The sequence below is a fragment of the Podarcis cretensis genome (assembly GCF_951804945.1).
Source record: "Podarcis cretensis genome assembly, chromosome: 4".
Lineage (NCBI taxonomy): Eukaryota > Metazoa > Chordata > Lepidosauria > Squamata > Lacertidae > Podarcis > Podarcis cretensis.
The window spans coordinates 97,347,011-97,364,255 of NC_137173.1; the positions used below are offsets into that span (position 1 = coordinate 97,347,011).

The 17,245-nt window shown below is 40.9% G+C and overlaps 1 protein-coding gene and 1 long non-coding RNA gene across 12 annotated transcripts in view; one reads left to right on the top strand and one right to left on the bottom strand.

Annotated features, from left to right (window-relative positions):
• The window catches only part of LMO7 (LIM domain 7), a 158,919-nt gene that overhangs the window by 18,254 nt on the left and 123,420 nt on the right, over positions 1-17,245 (bottom strand). For 5 of the 11 annotated variants that reach the window (XM_079972404.1, XM_079972401.1, XM_079972410.1 and 2 more), the window contains 9 exons: positions 14,646-14,760; positions 10,399-10,560; positions 9,469-9,656; positions 8,115-8,172; positions 6,491-6,547; positions 6,284-6,325; positions 2,921-2,946; positions 1,821-1,925; positions 348-440 (listed from right to left, as the gene is read on the bottom strand). In XM_079972404.1, the coding sequence (XP_079828530.1) occupies positions 348-440; positions 1,821-1,925; positions 2,921-2,946; positions 6,284-6,325; positions 6,491-6,547; positions 8,115-8,172; positions 9,469-9,656; positions 10,399-10,560; positions 14,646-14,760 (846 nt within the window). The remainder of the gene's footprint in view (positions 1-347; positions 441-1,820; positions 1,926-2,920; positions 2,947-6,283; positions 6,326-6,490; positions 6,548-8,114; positions 8,173-9,468; positions 9,657-10,398; positions 10,561-14,645; positions 14,761-17,245) is intronic. The other 6 variants (XM_079972402.1, XM_079972403.1, XM_079972406.1 and 3 more) reach the window with 5 other exon arrangements.
• LOC307214376 lies at positions 10,570-13,761 on the top strand. Its single transcript, XR_013838006.1, has 2 exons — positions 10,570-12,477; positions 13,507-13,761. It is a non-coding gene; the product is annotated as an uncharacterized lncRNA (long non-coding RNA).

The window sequence follows — 17,245 nt, forward strand, 5'->3', positions numbered from 1 at the left end:
GCAGTTGTAGTTCAACAACATCTCAAGGACACCAGGTTGAGGAAACCTATCTAAATGGAACTGTTAGCATCTATTTTGACTTTCAGTGTTTTTTGATGCACATTTTAAGATGATTTATCATTACTGCTAGAAACTCCTGCTATTCATGGATTTGTGATTTTTAGTTTGTCCTGATGAATCTATTACCATCATCCTGTTCCTGTTTAGATTTTCTTCTAGTGGAATATAGTTGCCTGCATTTCCTGATTCTGATGCATTTGCTTACTAGCCAGAGACAAAGCAAATTGTAAATTTTGTTCCATGGAAGTACCAAGAGAGGGTAATCCACAATAAGTTATAGAGCTCACCTCATTTAAGTATTTGGAGTTCTCCTTTTCAGCCTCTTTCTGAGCTTTCAGCCATTCTTCCTTCAGTCTCTCTTGTTCGCGCCTGTATTTCTCCTAGGTTTTTTAAATAAAAAAGTATATTAATTTCATGGCATAATTAGCTGAACGTATATTTTCTGGCAATGTAAACTGCATAGAAATGTGGTATGTTCACTGTACTGTACAAAGTAAGATAAATCCATAGTTGGGCAAACCTTGCATACACTCTTTTACATTATAAATATCAGTTTCATTTCAAATAGTGCCCTCTCAATAATGTCAAAAACTCAGTACTCTTATGAAAGCTAGTTCTGGCAAATCAATGGCAAGGGAAGGTACCAAAAAAGCACTTTTGAGGATGTGTAAAGGCATGGGTGGCACTGTGGTCTAAACCACTGAGCCTAGGGCTTGCCAATTGGAAGGTCGATGGTTTGAATCCCCGCAACAGGGTGAGCTCCCGTTGTTTGGCCCCAGCTCCTGCCAACCTAGCAGTTCGAAAGCACATCAAAGTGCAAGTAGATAAATAGGTACTGCTCTGGTGGGAAGGTAAACAGCATTTCTGTGTGCTGCTCTGGTTTTGCCAGAAGCGGCTTAGTCATGCTAGCCACATGACCTGGAAAAACTGTCTGCGGACAAACGTCAGCTCCCTTGGCCAGTAAAGCAAAATGAGCACCGCAACCCCAGAGACATTCGCAACTGGACAACTGTCGGAGTCCTTTACCTTTACCTTTAAAGGCATGGTGGTGTGGAAGTATAATACAAATTTGTAATTGATTCTAACGCTGCACAAATACCATAATTGTTACCTTGGTACTTTCTTATTTACCTAATATTTTACTTCTTCCTATGAGAAGCAACTCACTCTTCCTAGAAAGGAATGGGTTAACCTTAACTTCTGTTTAGGGAGCAAAAATAAGTCATCAGCCTTTTAACATTTCATCTCAAAGCAGGATTCGGTTTTGTCTCAAGCATCTAATTTCTCAGAGATTTATGCAATGGATTAGAACATAGGGAGGTTGGACAGTAATAAACACACAACTTGTTTTCAGACAGCAGCATTCAGGATGCATAAGAACATATTAAGATGGCATATGCTTTGCCCCAGAAGCCTTTTACTCTAAAACAGATGATAAGACATCAAAATAGGATGAACTCAGAGGTGCTTATTTGGAAATAAAACCTATTAGCAAAATGAGATTTTATTCTAAGTATCTATACAAAGGGTTGAACCACAAAGCAATTAGTATTAATGGTGGGGATTTCCATCTTTAATTGTTTTAAAATAGCAGTTATATTCTCCCCAAAACCTAGCCTCACTAAGTTAACCTTAAATCACTATAGACCATTTCTATTGGCAGCCTAAATTCCAGGATAGGCTTCTTTGGGAGGTCAGTCTGACTGGCCAAATCCAGAGCCAACCTTGTAGTGATGGACACTGCATTATTAAGTCCACACCTGAAGTAAGCGATCCTGTTCTGCTTGCCATTTCTCTTGTCTTTTTCTTTCTTCCTCTTGATCCCAGGCCCAGCGGCTAGAAGCACTGATGGGCGGAACTGGGAGCTGAAACACAGAAACATAAAATCAGCTAGAGCAGAATGTTTTGTTTTGCTTTGAACACACACACACACAAAAAATTTTACAATGTCAGTTACAGCTTTAGACCAGAAATAGATATTTGGCAGTGAACATGGATTCCCAATCTTGAATTTGTCTTAAGTTTGACAGAGTGGGCAGATAAGGAAAATGCTTAATCCTGCACACTTTTGCTCTGCAAGCTATCACACCCACCCAACTTGGCCAGTCTTGGAAAATGCCCAAGGAAAAGGAGGGCTCAGCTCTGTTCCTTCCCGCTTCCATGGGCAGTACACATCCCAGGTTTGTGTATTAGAGGCAATTTGAACTGCTAGGTTGGCAGAAGTTGGGACAGAGCAACGGGAGTTCATTCTGCCGCACAGATTCCAACTGCCAACCCTATGATTGGCAAGCCCAAGAGGCTCAGTGGTTTAGACCAAAGCACCAAACGCCAGCTCCCTCGACCTGAAGTGAAATGAGCGCAGCACCCCATAGTCGCCTTTGACTGAATTTAACCATCTAAGGATCCTTTACCTTTTTACCTTTAGAGGCAATGTGATATTGGGAGTACTTTTTGCTCCAAACATCTGGTTACATTCCTTGTTCACCAAATAAAGCTATCTTATGAAGAACCTTTCTTTAGGTTTCAAGCAGGTAGATTTACAGTCACGGGGTGGTAATCCACTACAATAATTAACATGACTAAGCTAGATCCATTAACTTTAACAGGTCTGCTCTGAGCAAATATTAGTTGAATACCACCCATAGTTCTTGTTCATCAGTTTTTAAAGTAATAATTTTCATGGTAATGTGTGACTGTATATTTTCCCCCAAGTTATGCATTATTCTATTTTAACTCATAATAACATCTTTATTGCTTTGAGTATTCATTTTCATTTGTGGGAATGTACGTATTTTTTAATGTTATATTATTATCTCATTAGTTAAAGACTATTTACTATAACTTAAGCAGCAATACTCACATCAGGAATGGCAGGCTCTGGGCCTCCTGGCAGTGAGAAGAAATAATTTTAAAAAGAAAGAAAAAGAAACTTTGTTAGTATGACCTGGAAGATACCATTTAAAGTTGTAGGCTATTGGAAGGCACTATTTAAGCTGTTGGGCCCATTCCCTTATCAGGTCAAGGACTTTCAGATGAACAAACACCTATTAGAATTGTATGATTTTACAGTTTTTCATCAGTTGGACAAGCAAGGGACAAACAGCTGTTCTACACAGAAAAACACACAACAACGATGGTAATCTTAAGGGTGAATGTGTGCGTCACCACATCAAGAGAAAACTGAGAGAAGTCTTTATTTTCCCCAGGCTTTCTCCAGGGTTTCATAATGCTTGCCAAAGCAGTATTTTATCAGGAATGTTATATTCCCGCATTTTTTTTCAGATCGTAATCCACCACAAGCTTCTGACCACAATAAGCAGGAAAAGATAGCAGCTGTAGGACAATTAGGGAGTAAGGATCTCTCAGTATGCACTGAAACGTGGATAGTCTTAGAATGATATGAGGAACAGCAAAACAAAAACACACAAAAAGAGATATCGGGATTAATATATCACACGTCAAATTCAGTGAACTGGGTTGGAAAAGACCTCCCTCTTTCCTCCTCTCCCCAGCCAGAAACGAGGAGTGCACCAGAAAAAGATGGACACATCCTATTCCCTGCCTCAAAAGTTGAGTAGCACTGGCAGAAAGCACAGTACAAAAACAGGCTGCATGAGCACAGCACATAGTTTATAGGGGCTGGATGCTAGATTCATCACTCAATGCCCCCCCCCCCCACTTTAACAATGCACAATGGAAATAGGAAATATCAACTTAATGGATATCTACAAATTTGTAGACACAGCATAGATAGCTGTAAATATGCAATAATATTACCGTATTTTTCGTCCCATAGGACGCTCCGTCCCATACGACGCACCTAGTTTTTTGGGGGGGAAATAAAGGAAAAAATTTTTTCCTTTATTTCCCCCCCAAAAGCAGGTCGGGGAAACCGAACCAGGTCGAGCAACGGCGCTGCGCCTCCCTACTGTCCCCCGAGCTTGTGGGGCTGGCCGATGTCTGCCTCAGGCGGCAGGCTGCTATCCGCAGCGTGGGGAGCCCTGCGGAGAACTCCCACAGGGCTGCCTAGGCTGCGGATGTATTCCCGAAGCGCCGGGCGCTCTGCTTTCAGGGCGCCCGACGCTCCGGGAAGCAGGCTGCTATCCGCAGCCTAGACATCCCTGCCGGACCTCCTGCAGGGCTGCCTAGGCTGCGGATGTCTTCCTGAAGCCTGGAGAGCGAGAGGGGTCGGTGCGCACCGACCCCTCTCGCTCTCCAAGCTTCAGCGAAAGCCTGCATTCGCCCCATAGGACACACCCAGATTTCCCCTTCATTTTTGGAGGGGAAAAAGTGTGTCCTATGGGGCGAAAAATACGGTACTTAATATTGCTTTAGTCTTAAAAGAATTCATCTCAACTTTAGCAATACCACAAAGTTCACTAAAGAATCTTCTTTTAAAAACCTGGCTAGAACCACCAAGCCACTTTTCAATTAGAGATAAGCAAAAGCTCAACGCAAAGAATGCACTGGAAAAAACCCCCACTTCTACTAACGCAGTATACAATTAAACAACGTATTATCTGAAAGTTACTACTCATGTACTTTTCTGAAGGTCTAGGGCCATCAATAGGGATGGCTCCCTTTTTGTTGTTCTTAAAGAAACAGCTGCACATACATTTTTATCTTGCTTACCAACGACATTACATTGGTGTATAATTCACTTTCATTCCAACCACAGTTTAACTTCTATGTGATTCTCCTTAGCACCCATTTTTGCAATGCCAAAACCAACCACATACAACAGATGGGTCAAGTTGTGCTTTTTTGCTTTGTCTGATAGATTTTTTAAAAAATTACTAGATATATTAATCACTCAGCATAATGCTCTTAGGGCAGCGTATATAAAAATAATAAAAACACGCACAACAGAGGTCAAATCCAAAATCAGTAGGATTGGTTAAGTGCTCCTGCACTGGAACTGTATGCTGAGAAACTACACAACTTCCAGAGAATTGCAACACTAGCAGTAATATATATTACTGCTAGTGTTGCAATTCTCTGGAAGTTACTTTAATACTTTATATATACACAAAATAAAGTACTGGGATTATGGTGGCAGACTGCAAATAATTGTGTAGAGGTTGTCATCTCTTCTGGTCTACTGTATAGGAAACGTTTAACAATCATTTCCCATCTGCAACACATGGGCACTCTCAGCGGTATTTGTTATCGAGGGAAGATACGTATTTTTACTTATTAGTGACAACAAAGTCTCTTTGCAACAGCTCCATCCTGACAGAAGATGAGCGGACTCTCACATCAGATGACAAACATGCGATAAAAAGATGAAGTGGAAAATTCTAAGGAAACCAGTGAAGATAATAAGACCACGTTCCATACCTGTCCAGCAGTCTGTATTGTGAAGCGCATTCCATGTTTGGAAAAGCCCTATCTGCACAGCCAGAGAAGCGGAGGGATTGAAATGTACAAGCAGGCCAAGGCCTCCGATTCTCCACTCCGTTGGCTTTGAAAAGAACTTATAGAGGAATATGCCATCACAATAAAGGATGCTTGACAGCTATGCTGAGACATTGCAGATACCTGCGCTAACCCCATAAGCGCAGGAGGTCCTGTAATTAACTCAGCAGTATATCACTAGGACAAACCATCCAAACAGAGTCAAAGAGAAGCATTTTAATATTTTGTACTTATCAAAGGGACGTATATATTCAAGGGAAAACAGAACTTTGGTGATACTTAATGTTATAATAAATGTGAAGTGCCTTAATCACTTCAACACATTCCATGTGCACAAAAATACTGAAACAGGTAGAAGCAAATTACTGAAGTGAAAATGAAGGAGGTGAGATGCAACATGCACAGCACACTAGGAGAAGCCTTAGAGAATTGTGACAAACCATTCACAGCCGAGACACTGTCATTTGGATTCTTAAAACCCTTTTCCAAAGTATTTTGGAGCCCTAAGATTTGCTCATGGTTATGGAACAGGCATTTTGTAATTAGCTACTGCATACTAATCTGCCAATTTTTAATAAATCTAAATCGTATTATGAATACATTTAAATTTGACTGCATTTCTTGGGTTGGGAATTTATTGTAGCATGTCTGCTGCGTTGCTCAGCGTAATGGCATTTTGGAGGAAAGCTGCAAATCCGAACAAAGGTTTCTGTACTTCACACTGCTCCCCAGTGAGAAGAGCGTTTGAACAAATATCAGAAGTGTAAAAGGTTTGAGATACAGAGGAACACACAAAGCCCATTACCACAAAGGTAGACCCATGAATTGTAAGAAAAACCTGATGACCCTAAGGAAAGAATGGAAACAGATTAAGCTAGTTTGGCATGACGGCAACAATCAATGACTGAAGAAACTTAGAACCCAACACCAGAGACTTGTTAAGAAGAATGTACATTGGGGAACAATTTCATGAAAGTACATGAAATGTTAGCTTTTGGGGTTTGTTTTTTACCTTGTTCAAAAAACTGTGATCGCCTTTTTAAGTTTTTCAAAGAAATGGGTTCTGTGTCTATTTGAAAAAAATATGAAGATACAAAACAAGTCAGTGTGGTGTGGTTTGGCTTTATTTAATATCCGTCCAATGGATAAACACTATTCAGAGCATCCAACTTAAGCTGCATTGAAACAAACATCTTGCCAGCATAGTAGCCTATGTCATAGGAATGTGTTTACAAAAGTACAGTGCTCCTACTCTATACATCATCTTTCAGTGTTCAAATTTCAGCAGAGGCAGAGCTAGGGCAGTAAACGAGATTGTTGAGAAACAAACAACCAGAAAACCTGGACATTGATCTCTGTTCGTTTCATTGGGATAAGTCATTATCTCTTGGCCTGAACAATCTTACAGGGTTGCTGTAATATACTTCCACATCGGTGCCCTGAACTCCTTGGATGAAGGGTGAGATAAAACATGTAGTAATATCATTAAATGTTGTCCTGTAGGGTCTGGATGGGCTTCTTGCTCAGACAAACGTTTCTTTCAATTCTTTAGTTATTTATCATTTTGTACATGCTACTTCTATTCAGCTTGCCTTTTTAGAAAGCTCACATCAGCCTAAATATAACTCTCAAACAAAACAAATCTTAAATAAGTGCACTGAGCTCATGACAAGTATCAGGTGTCCTTAGATCAGCAAATGCGATGTCTTCTTGCCAGTGGAGGGTTCATTTCAATTTCTATGTGCTGCAGGCCGGAATTATAAAAATGCATTCTTAATCTAACTGCATGGGTATAGGGCAGACTTGAGAAACTTGGGCTCCCAAATTTTGCTGGACCACAACTCCCATCATCCTTATCTACCAGGACCAATGAGGATGATGGGAGTTGTGGTCCAACAATATCTGGGGATCCAAGTTTGAGAAAGGCTGGCATAGGCACACTAAGCTGTTGCCATCAACACACCACTGAAATAGATGGAAACTGCAAGGGAAACTAAGCTCTTGGTCTGAAATGCATTCTAGTTTTATATTACAGGATTTCTCTTCATTTGCCTTCCTCAAAAGTCTAAACTTTCAAAAAACATACACTAACTCCAAGTCTTACTGGGCACACATAAATTTTCACCATACAATTTTCTACACATTGAATATACTTTTCTTTTTTCTTTCAAAAAGCATTTTATAGAGTATCTCCCTCCAAGCACACATGTGCATGCGTGCGTACACACACACACACACACACACACACAGAAGCTTGGATTGACGTGACAGTGAAAGGCAGGTAATCCCGTGAACTTGCTAGGACCTCAACGCCAGTACTGTTTAAAATTATTTCCGCCTTCCCCCCTCTCTTCTTTCATTCTTATTACGCACACTCATATTGTCAGTCATCCAGAAATAAAGGAACTAGCTGCCATCTTGTTAGCAGTTCTTTATATATGCACAATGCTTCCTGAAGAGAACCCAATTTGTCTTCTGCATGCAATTATATTTATGAGCCACCTAAGAAAATTGGAAGTTCTTATATTTCAACTGTACACAACTCCCCAGTACACCATATCCACTAGGTATACATTTTCCCCTTCAATCCCAACAATTGCCTACAGCTAGCAATTGGAAAGTTCTGATGGTTTTACCTTTTTTCTCACTGGAATTTGCATCTCCTTGCATTCCATTCACCTTTGTTTCTGAATCCTGAAACCAGAAAAATTAACATACTGAAATATTTCCATGACTCTTAACTTCATCCCCCACCCCCACCCCCGCAAAAAAAACTACAACTGCTTTTGACACTCCTGGTAAGCCATGCAACCTGTAAAGCTAAAATAGATATTTTTGATCCTACCCCTAAATAACTTTACTTTTATGCATATTTAATAAATGATGTAGAGTGAACAATCATTCATCTAGTAATTTATTACTGGATTTAAAATCTAAAAGATCTAGCAATCAGTTCATGTGCCGTTATGGGCTTCTGATGCTTAGAAAATCAAGAGAAGAGATTTCGTGGAACTTGTTCCTCTGTCTTCAAGAAGGAAAGGGTTATGCAAATGTTTCTCAGACTTCTGGCAGCTAAGCTAAGTTTTCCGATTTAATACTGAACATGCAAGATGGTAACTGACACTCTCATTGATTTGCTTTGTCGCAAATAACTGGCTAGTAATTTGCTTTGTTGTTGCACTGGGAGAAGCTGAATGATCCAATGAATGAATGGACAACCAGGAAATTGAGAGCTAAATTTGTGGTTCAACTCTAAATTGCTTTTGGTTTTCTGGTGGGTGGTGGTGGGTTTTTTGGATATCTGTTCTGTGAAGGTTTATAAATACAATTATTGCCTACCCACCCAAGGCGGTGCAAGAGATGCTGTAGGGAAAAATTACCTACCTGGATGGGAAGAAAGCAAGGCCAGAACAGAGAAACTACATGGCAGCAGTGAGCAGATGCCTCTATGGGTATTTACATTGGGTTCACAGGAAACTCCAGTAAGGAAAAAAAGTTTCCTGCAGTATACTAATGCTTCTCTCATAGCACAATAGAACAACTGACTTACGTTGCCAGAACATGCAGCAGAAATATCTGGCCACATCACTTTTACATGTCCTGGCATAAAAAGTTGCTGGCCTGCATCACCACCTAGCTAACAAAAGGACCTGGACTTCTGGTCAACAGGCCAAGACAACATTTCTTCATTAACCGAACCTTGGAGACGTTTAACTTTTATTAAGTGAGTACTTTCTAGGCGTTGGGAAAGATGGAGGGCACAAGGAGAAGGGGACGACAGAGGACGAGATGGTTGGACAGTGTTCTCGAAGCTACCAAGATGAGTTTGACCAAACTGCGGGTGCCTGGAGTGCTCTGGTCCATGGAGTCACGAAGAGTCGGACACGACTAAACAACTAAACAACAACAACAACTTTCTAGGCACAGTTTAATGTGGCTGAGAGAAGAAATGCAGAACATCTTCCCAAATGCAAACATAGGCATACTTACATCATTTTGAAAATTGTTGTGCAAGTCTTTTTGTGCTGATATGCTTTGACTTTTGGCTGAAGTGCTGTCTGCAGATGTCGCATCAATCCATTTGTTCTCAGGTGTACCTATAATGTTGGTAGCCATACTGGTGAGATTGAGGATTTTGTGCCTTGCATATGGCAGGGAAGGCTGGTCTTTGCCCCAGTCTGATTGGCATGTGGAGATCAAAAAATTGAAAAGTAGACAGGGAAGATGTCAAAGCATAAAGAAAAAGACTTAATGAAAATACATCAAAACCAAAACACACACAAAAAAGACAGGAAGACAGATGAAGTAGAAAGTGAATTGGAATTTGTATGTGTGGAAATTGGTTAGGGCTTTTTATGAACAGACCGCCTTCCCCCAAAAAGCAAGCATTAGTCAAAGGCAAGCACAAAGAACAATAGCAAGTTTACTAACTTTTATTCTTCAAATACAGGTATACACTACAGTGCTAGAATATCTGGACAGAGAAAGGACCTAAATGCAAGGGTTTGGCGTGGGGAATAGATCACATGGATGTTCTTCCAGGAAACTGAACCACAGAACTAATAATAAAAGTGCTAGATTCTTTCTGCATCTCTCTGTCAATGTCAGGAAAATCAGTACTTCTGAAGGCTGGGGGAACAAGAAACCTACGTGGCTATATTTCTCCTTGAAAAAAGCTATCTCCCATTTAAGAAAAGTAGACTTGCTAATGCAGATTTACACAGCTTTAACACATGCAAAAAACAACAACCCAAAATTAACAACAGCAGGAACTGCATTTACAATAAGAAGGTGCTGCCAGGAAAAAGCTGTTGCTGCAGAAGGCTGCAGAAATAAAGGACTCATCCATCCCAACAAGTTCACAGGCAAAGAACAGACACCTTTCAGGTCACGCAGAAGTCACCCCAAGTAAAAGCTCACCCTTCTTGCCGTATCGCCTAACATCCATGACAAGGTTTCCAGTTTCTAGTGAGCTGCCGATGGCTGCTTCCCACTGACTCTGGTCCATACCTGAAACCTTTGTGCCATTGAGAGTAAGGATTTCATCCTCAACATTCAATTGGCAAAAGTCTGCTGGGCTACCTGGTGGTGATGGAAAGATGAGAGCTAACTTGTAATGTCAGAAACATGGGGCAGCTAAATAAAAAAGGCACTGACTTTAATATTTTATGTTAGTTTTAAGGCTTATTTTTTGTATGTTTTATCTTTGTGAGAGCTGCTGCAAGTGCTGCACTGCCTTGGAAAGAAAATGGGGGGATTTTTTTAGAAGCCACTTAATAACTACCAGGACTTGTCATTCATATTTAACATACAATATGTCTTTTCTTGTGCCTAAGACATAACTAAGCCGCTTCTGGCGAACCAGAGCAGCACATGGAAATGCCGTTTACCTTCCCGCCGGAGCGGTACCTATTTATCTACTTGCACTTTGATGTGCTTTCGAACTGCTAGGTTGGCAGGAGCTGGGACCGAGCAACGGGAGCTCACCCCGTCGCGGGGATTTGAACCACCGACCTTCCGATCGGCAAGCCCTAGGCTCTGTGGTTTAGACCACAGCGCCACCGCATCCCGCCTAGGAACTACTTCTATGCAAATAATTGTTGGAGTGCACCTTTGGGGGTGAAGTCAAACCATTGGAGAGTTACAGGGTCTGCTGTGGCTATAGATACTGGTATGGAAGAGACATGTTTTGTTGCAGCTGGGGCAGATGAAGGCGCCTAGACGTGCTGCTACAGGTGCACCATGGCATTAAAAGTGTGGATTAATTCAAAGACACAAGAGGTACAAATAATCATAATGACTCAGCATTATACCGCATTTATTGATAGTTAATTGACATGACTAGAATAGTTTGGTATTTTTATAGGCGTAAAGGTTTGTTGTGAATACAAAGCCAAGCAGTTAAGGTGGTGTGGCAGTTTCTTGGTTTTGCAAATTGTGAACAAGTATCTCCTTCTCTCCTACATAAAAAAAGCTAAAAAGGCAAAAGCAACAAATGATCCTACATAAATCTAATATGCCACCCTAACAGAACCGCCAGTGAATCACTGCTGTTTTGCAACTTGTTATCTATGTCGCCTCTGTGAACATTTTAAAAACACACTCATATTTCCTCTGTTTACATTGGTTTTCAACCATGTTGCTTAGCACAGCAGAGAAGTGTGAACACTTCAGAGCACTTTCCCACCCAAGATCAGGAGCACTTGCCAATATCAGTTCCAAGTTATGAAATGAGATTTTTTTTAAACAGGCACCCTCAAAGGCGCACTCCTCCACTGTCTCCCGAGACAGATGGATGCCAACCGTGGTGAAATTTTAATAACCTTTTCTATCACCAACCCCACACCTGTTTCCCATCTTTTCCCCCAAGGAGCTGACATGTGAGGTTACTCAGCTTTAGTCTAACTCAGGCATGTCCAAGTTTCAAGAAATTGGGATCTACTCCCACTATAAATAAACCTGGCAGCGATCTACCCAAATTGTCATTGTTGTTGAGGTTTTTTTTAGGTGGCGGGAGGGTCCAGAGATCTACCACAGTCTACCTTTTGGACATCCCTGTTCTAACTCATCTGCAACATTGACAGTGAACTGGCCAGACCAACATTACCAGAATGGAGACCTGAATCCAGGGTTCTCCTGCCCAAGTTAATGCCACGCTGGCTCTAAAGCACATTTCAGGTTTTCATGAAGAAAATTCCAGGTGCAACACCCAGCATCTTCAACTAATAAGGTCTCGGACAACAGTTCTGTGAAAGACTTCTCTGCTCAGTGCTATCCAGCAGAGCTATTCCATGTTGTGAAGGACCTTTTACATCATGGCAAGCAGAAGTTACATGAGGTCACAGAACCCTATTGTGACCTATTTGCAAAGCACTTTGCAGATAAAATTACTTAGATCAGCTCCGACTTGAACTTCGCAGGAGTCCGGAGGAATTTTGGATTAGAGAGTCTGTTTGTCCTGTTTAATTGGATAGCTTTCAGCTGATTGGCTGTGAGGAGGTAGGCAAAATCTCGGGGGGGGGGGTGAATTCAATGGCCCATTATCTTGATTATTGCTTATCCTGTACGATAAATCAACTGTCTCAGCTTCTGTTGAGCCTAGGACACTATAGAATGCTTCCCTTTGGCCATAAAGAGGCAGTGATATGACTTCTGTTTAGCAAACTATCTTTGGACCACCTTGAAGCTGCGTAACTATAGTTCATTGACTAATATGGTTACTTCAAGATAGGGATACTGCAATGCACACAATGTGGGGCTTCCCTTGCACTTGATACAGAAGCTGCAGTTAGCACAGTATGCTGCAATGCAATTGCTGACAGAAGTAAGACCTTGTCAGCATATAACACCTGAGCTCAGAGATCTGCGCAGGTTGTCAATTTGTTACCGGGTCAAGTTGAAAGCTCTTCCCCACGGCCTGTGCCATCTAGCGTTCTGTAAGGATCTATCTTTTTCTCCATGCTTCTTAATATATGCATGAAGCTGCTGAGAGAGGTCATTAGCTCCTGGGCTGTATTCAAGGCACTGACCATTAGCGGTTTTATAGGTTGAGATATTTCCTGATGTGGCTTCTACTCCAATGAGTGACTTGCCAAGTGAGGTTCAGGAGGCCTGTTGCGATACTGCTTTTCAGGAGGGTGGTGAAGAATTGTCTTTTAAAAAAGGTTTTTGATTCTGATAGCAAAAATTTGATAGGTTTGTGATAGCAGAATCTGGATGGCTATTGGCCATGTATGATCTAGCTGGGATTCCTACATTGCATGGGGTTGGGATAGATGAACCTCGGGGTCCCTTTCAACTCTACAGTTCTTTGATTCTGTGATTAATGGTGCAATCTGGCCAGCTCAGTTTGTTGCTGGAATTTGTTAAACAGGGTGGATGCCATTAATTCCTTAATCTGAATGTAAATTGTGGTGCTTTGGCAATTCTGTCTGTTTTTATTGCTGTTTGTGCCACCCTGAGTTTTCTTGGAGAAGCAGTAGGGACTGGACTTTTAAAAGATAAATAATAAAAATTATTCTGCTTTAGGCCTGGGAGAGCAGCTATCAATATGTGCCCACAGCAGTGGGCAAATGAACCAACAACCTGACTTGGAGGGTGACAAAAGGGTGACAGCTGCATGCGTTAAGATTGTTGCCTGAATCTATAACTTCATGGCCTCTACTTGTACCGAAAGCACCACAATCAACGTTGCCTGTGCTAAGTTTCACGGATTCAGGAGTTGTCTCAGACTTGTTGTAGGTCAGACTCTGAGCTTCTTTAATTATTAAAATCTTAATCTCACTGCTTAGTAAATTACAGAAAAACCTTTACTGCTCCTTCTGCTATCGCATGCTTCATTGTCGAAGAGCTCTAATGAATTCCTTCTGGGAGGCCAGAAAGACAAACTACAGTTTCTATTAGGGAAATAATCCGTTTTCGTTGTTTTAAGAGTGGGGGGACAAAGTTTTGTAAATTAATGACGCTTTACAACAAAGCAATACTGCTGATGTAATTTCTTCACAAAAATGTCATGCAAGTCAAAGAGCTGATATAAGACACATCATTTATTTCCTCTGAAGTATTGGAAGGGTGTTACTTGAATATGAAAAAGTTGATAAATTTAAAATTCTAGCTCAGCTAAAGCTTGCTTATTTTCTTTTAATGCTATTAATGATCATCATAATTTGTTACTTATATGTTATGATGTCATACATTGTTTTGCTTTTGTCACAAAAGGAAATAAAATTTATTTATTTTTAAAAAACAACCATCATTATTTTATTCAAAGGCAACTAAGAATTTATTGACAGTATTGTCAATGAGTTTAATTACATAAAAGACAAAAGACAAATCTTACCTTCTTCCTTGCATGCAAATTATTTAAAAAAGTGCAATGCATCTATAGGAGAAAATTAATTAACTTTTTTGGGGGAAAACATTTTTTTCCTAGCTGCTACTGGAGATCTACAGTTGACAACATAATCAGTCACACATGCAAATAAGAAGAACACAAATTAATCTTAGAGCATTCTCTCTCTACCATTCCCAACAGTTTTTCTTTTTCCAGCAGCCTTGCTACCCGAATCTGCAACCTGAATTCTTCAGATCAATTTATATCAATTGCTTGCCTTCCAAATAACTTTCTCCAGGCAAGCACATTAAGAATTTTACATGGGAATTTTTACCTTCTTCTATTGACTTCACGAAGACTCCAGAAGGCTCCTGGTGCACTGCAAACCCAAAACTCCGACTGCTACCTGGTCTCTGGTTTATACTGATTCTCATATCACTGTACTGGTCCTGAAAAAAAAATTAAATAGAACATGATACTGCAGTATCTGGTGTCACAGGCTCCTACATGGAGGAAAGGCTATCCATTAAATAGGTGAGGCAACTTACAATGTGCGCTCTGGGCTTTTAAATTATCTATCAAGCAGACAGAAGTGTTCTCTGCACTAAAAAAAGGCTAGCTAGTGCTTTACTTTGGCAACTAATTTTAAATGTTGCATTCTTATAAATACTTGGGCCTTGCTGATAAGACCTATTAAGAGGTGCTTCAGCGGACAGAAAGTAAACCCTTTGATACGCATACCAGTGATGACAGGCAGTTCAATTGCTCAAACAACTAGGTTTTTACTTCTGCCTCTTGCATTCAGCAAATGAAGACTAACTCGAGATTAAAAAACGCTCCAGGCACATTTGGTGGTGAGACTCCCCCATTCATATGCCTCAATAATCCATGTGTTGACAGAAGCTCCTTTGGTAGCCATGAATATGTTTTGTATTTGAAGATAAGCTGCATTCTCATGATACAAAAACCAACACACACATACGCCACAACCAACTAACCAACCTACCTCACCAAGTCAGACAGGTATTAGCATGATCTAGAGGCCTAAAATTTGAACAGAAGAAGAGCTTGCCAGATCAGGCCAGAAGCCCTATCTAGTCCACTATCATCTTCTTACAGCGACTAAACTGATGCGTATAGGAAACCCATAAGCAGAACCTGAGTGCCATAGCACCCTCGACACCTGGGGTTCCTCCTAGCAACTGGTACTGGTCTCCAGCAGTGGAGGTAGAACATAGTCACAGTAGATAGTAGCTACTGGTAGTCCTATTCTCTTTTGGGAATATGTGTGGTTCAATACACCCCAACTATTACACAAATATCAAAACATTAGCGCACCTCTCCCCCAAAGACTGGAGGGTTCAAAGCTGAAAGCATTGTCAAGGAAGAAATTGGTTTAAAATGTCTGGAAAATCCGAGAGTATGGCAGCCCATATCAGAAGTGTTGATTTTTTTGGGGGGGGATTCCCCCCCAAAAAAGCTCAGCAACTTTGGCCAAAACAAACAAACAAACAAACAAACAAACAAACAGCTCCACCCTATGGCAACCCTAGATTAACTCACTCACTAACCATACAGCAGGTGGAAGACGTTCTGGTGCATTTCCTAGAGGCAAATCTCCTGATTAGTGTGAATGTAAAAGTTTTTTTGGGGGGAACGGGTGGATCCACAGCTCAGAGGAAGGGTGCTTAATCCTTTTCATGTCTTCATGTCATCATGCTACATACAGCTGGTCTGGGTTTTTTACTTCTGCACACTTGAATCAAGCTTGGATTGAAGGAGAGGGAACCAGCTGGGGGTATCCAACTTCATTAACCAACCAATTTTTATACAGAGGCATTCACAGGGATATTTAAATCATTAGGGTAGTTCTACATGACCTAGACAGAAGGGTTTGAATCCTTCTGCTCACAGGATGCGGCAGAGGGAAAGGGATCTGATCTTTGCTGCGTACAAGGGTGCACTCTGCTCACAGGATTTCAACTCCTGGAAGCTGGTACACACACAGTCCGAGGCACACTGATCATGATTCTTATTCTCAGCTTTCATACTTTGAGTGGAGGTTCTGGTACTGAGCCTCCTTCATGCTCTGAGGTCTGAAATTGGGCTAGAACAAGACTGCTCTCTTACTAAAGTTCCCTGAACATTGCTGTGGGTGAGGAAGGTAAAAAAGGCAAAAGGGAAACCATGTAACACTACACACCCACACACCCCAGTGATGTTAAATTCTCGAAAATAATCTTTTGGAGAATACTCTCGAGAATATTCTCGATTAATGATAATATTAGAGAATTTTCATTCAATCATTGTTCATTACTTACACTGGCAATATCACAGCTTGACTTATTATTTACTAGATTTTTTAAATGTGGATTGTAAAACTGGTTCTTAAATTAGAATTTACAGTTTGTGGAAAATATTCTCATCTCACTTCACTACACACCCCTAAAGAAAATGAACAAAATCAAAACTTGAAGGAGATAAAACTAAACTGAATAGAAATCAATAATCAGTAACAACAGCCCATCATGAGAGAAAAGAAAACTTAATAATGTTGGCAGCTGGGGTGTTTATTTACATTGTGGATGGGGAATCCAGGACCCAAAGATCCCTGCTGCATGTGGCGTATGATGATGATGATGATAATTATTATTTATTTATACCCCGCCCATCTGGCTGGGTTTCCCCAGCCACTCTGGGCGACTTCCAACCGAATATTAAAAACAATACAGTGTCAGACATTAAAAACTTCCCTAAACAGTTGCCTTTTAAAAGTAAAATAGTTGTTTATTGCCTTGACATCAGCTGGGAGGGCGTTCCACAGGGCAGGCACCACTACCGAGAAGGCCCTCTGCCTGGTTCCCTGTGACCTCACTTCTTGAACCGAGGGAACCGCCAGAAGGCCCTCGCCGCTGGACCTCAGTGTCCAGGCTG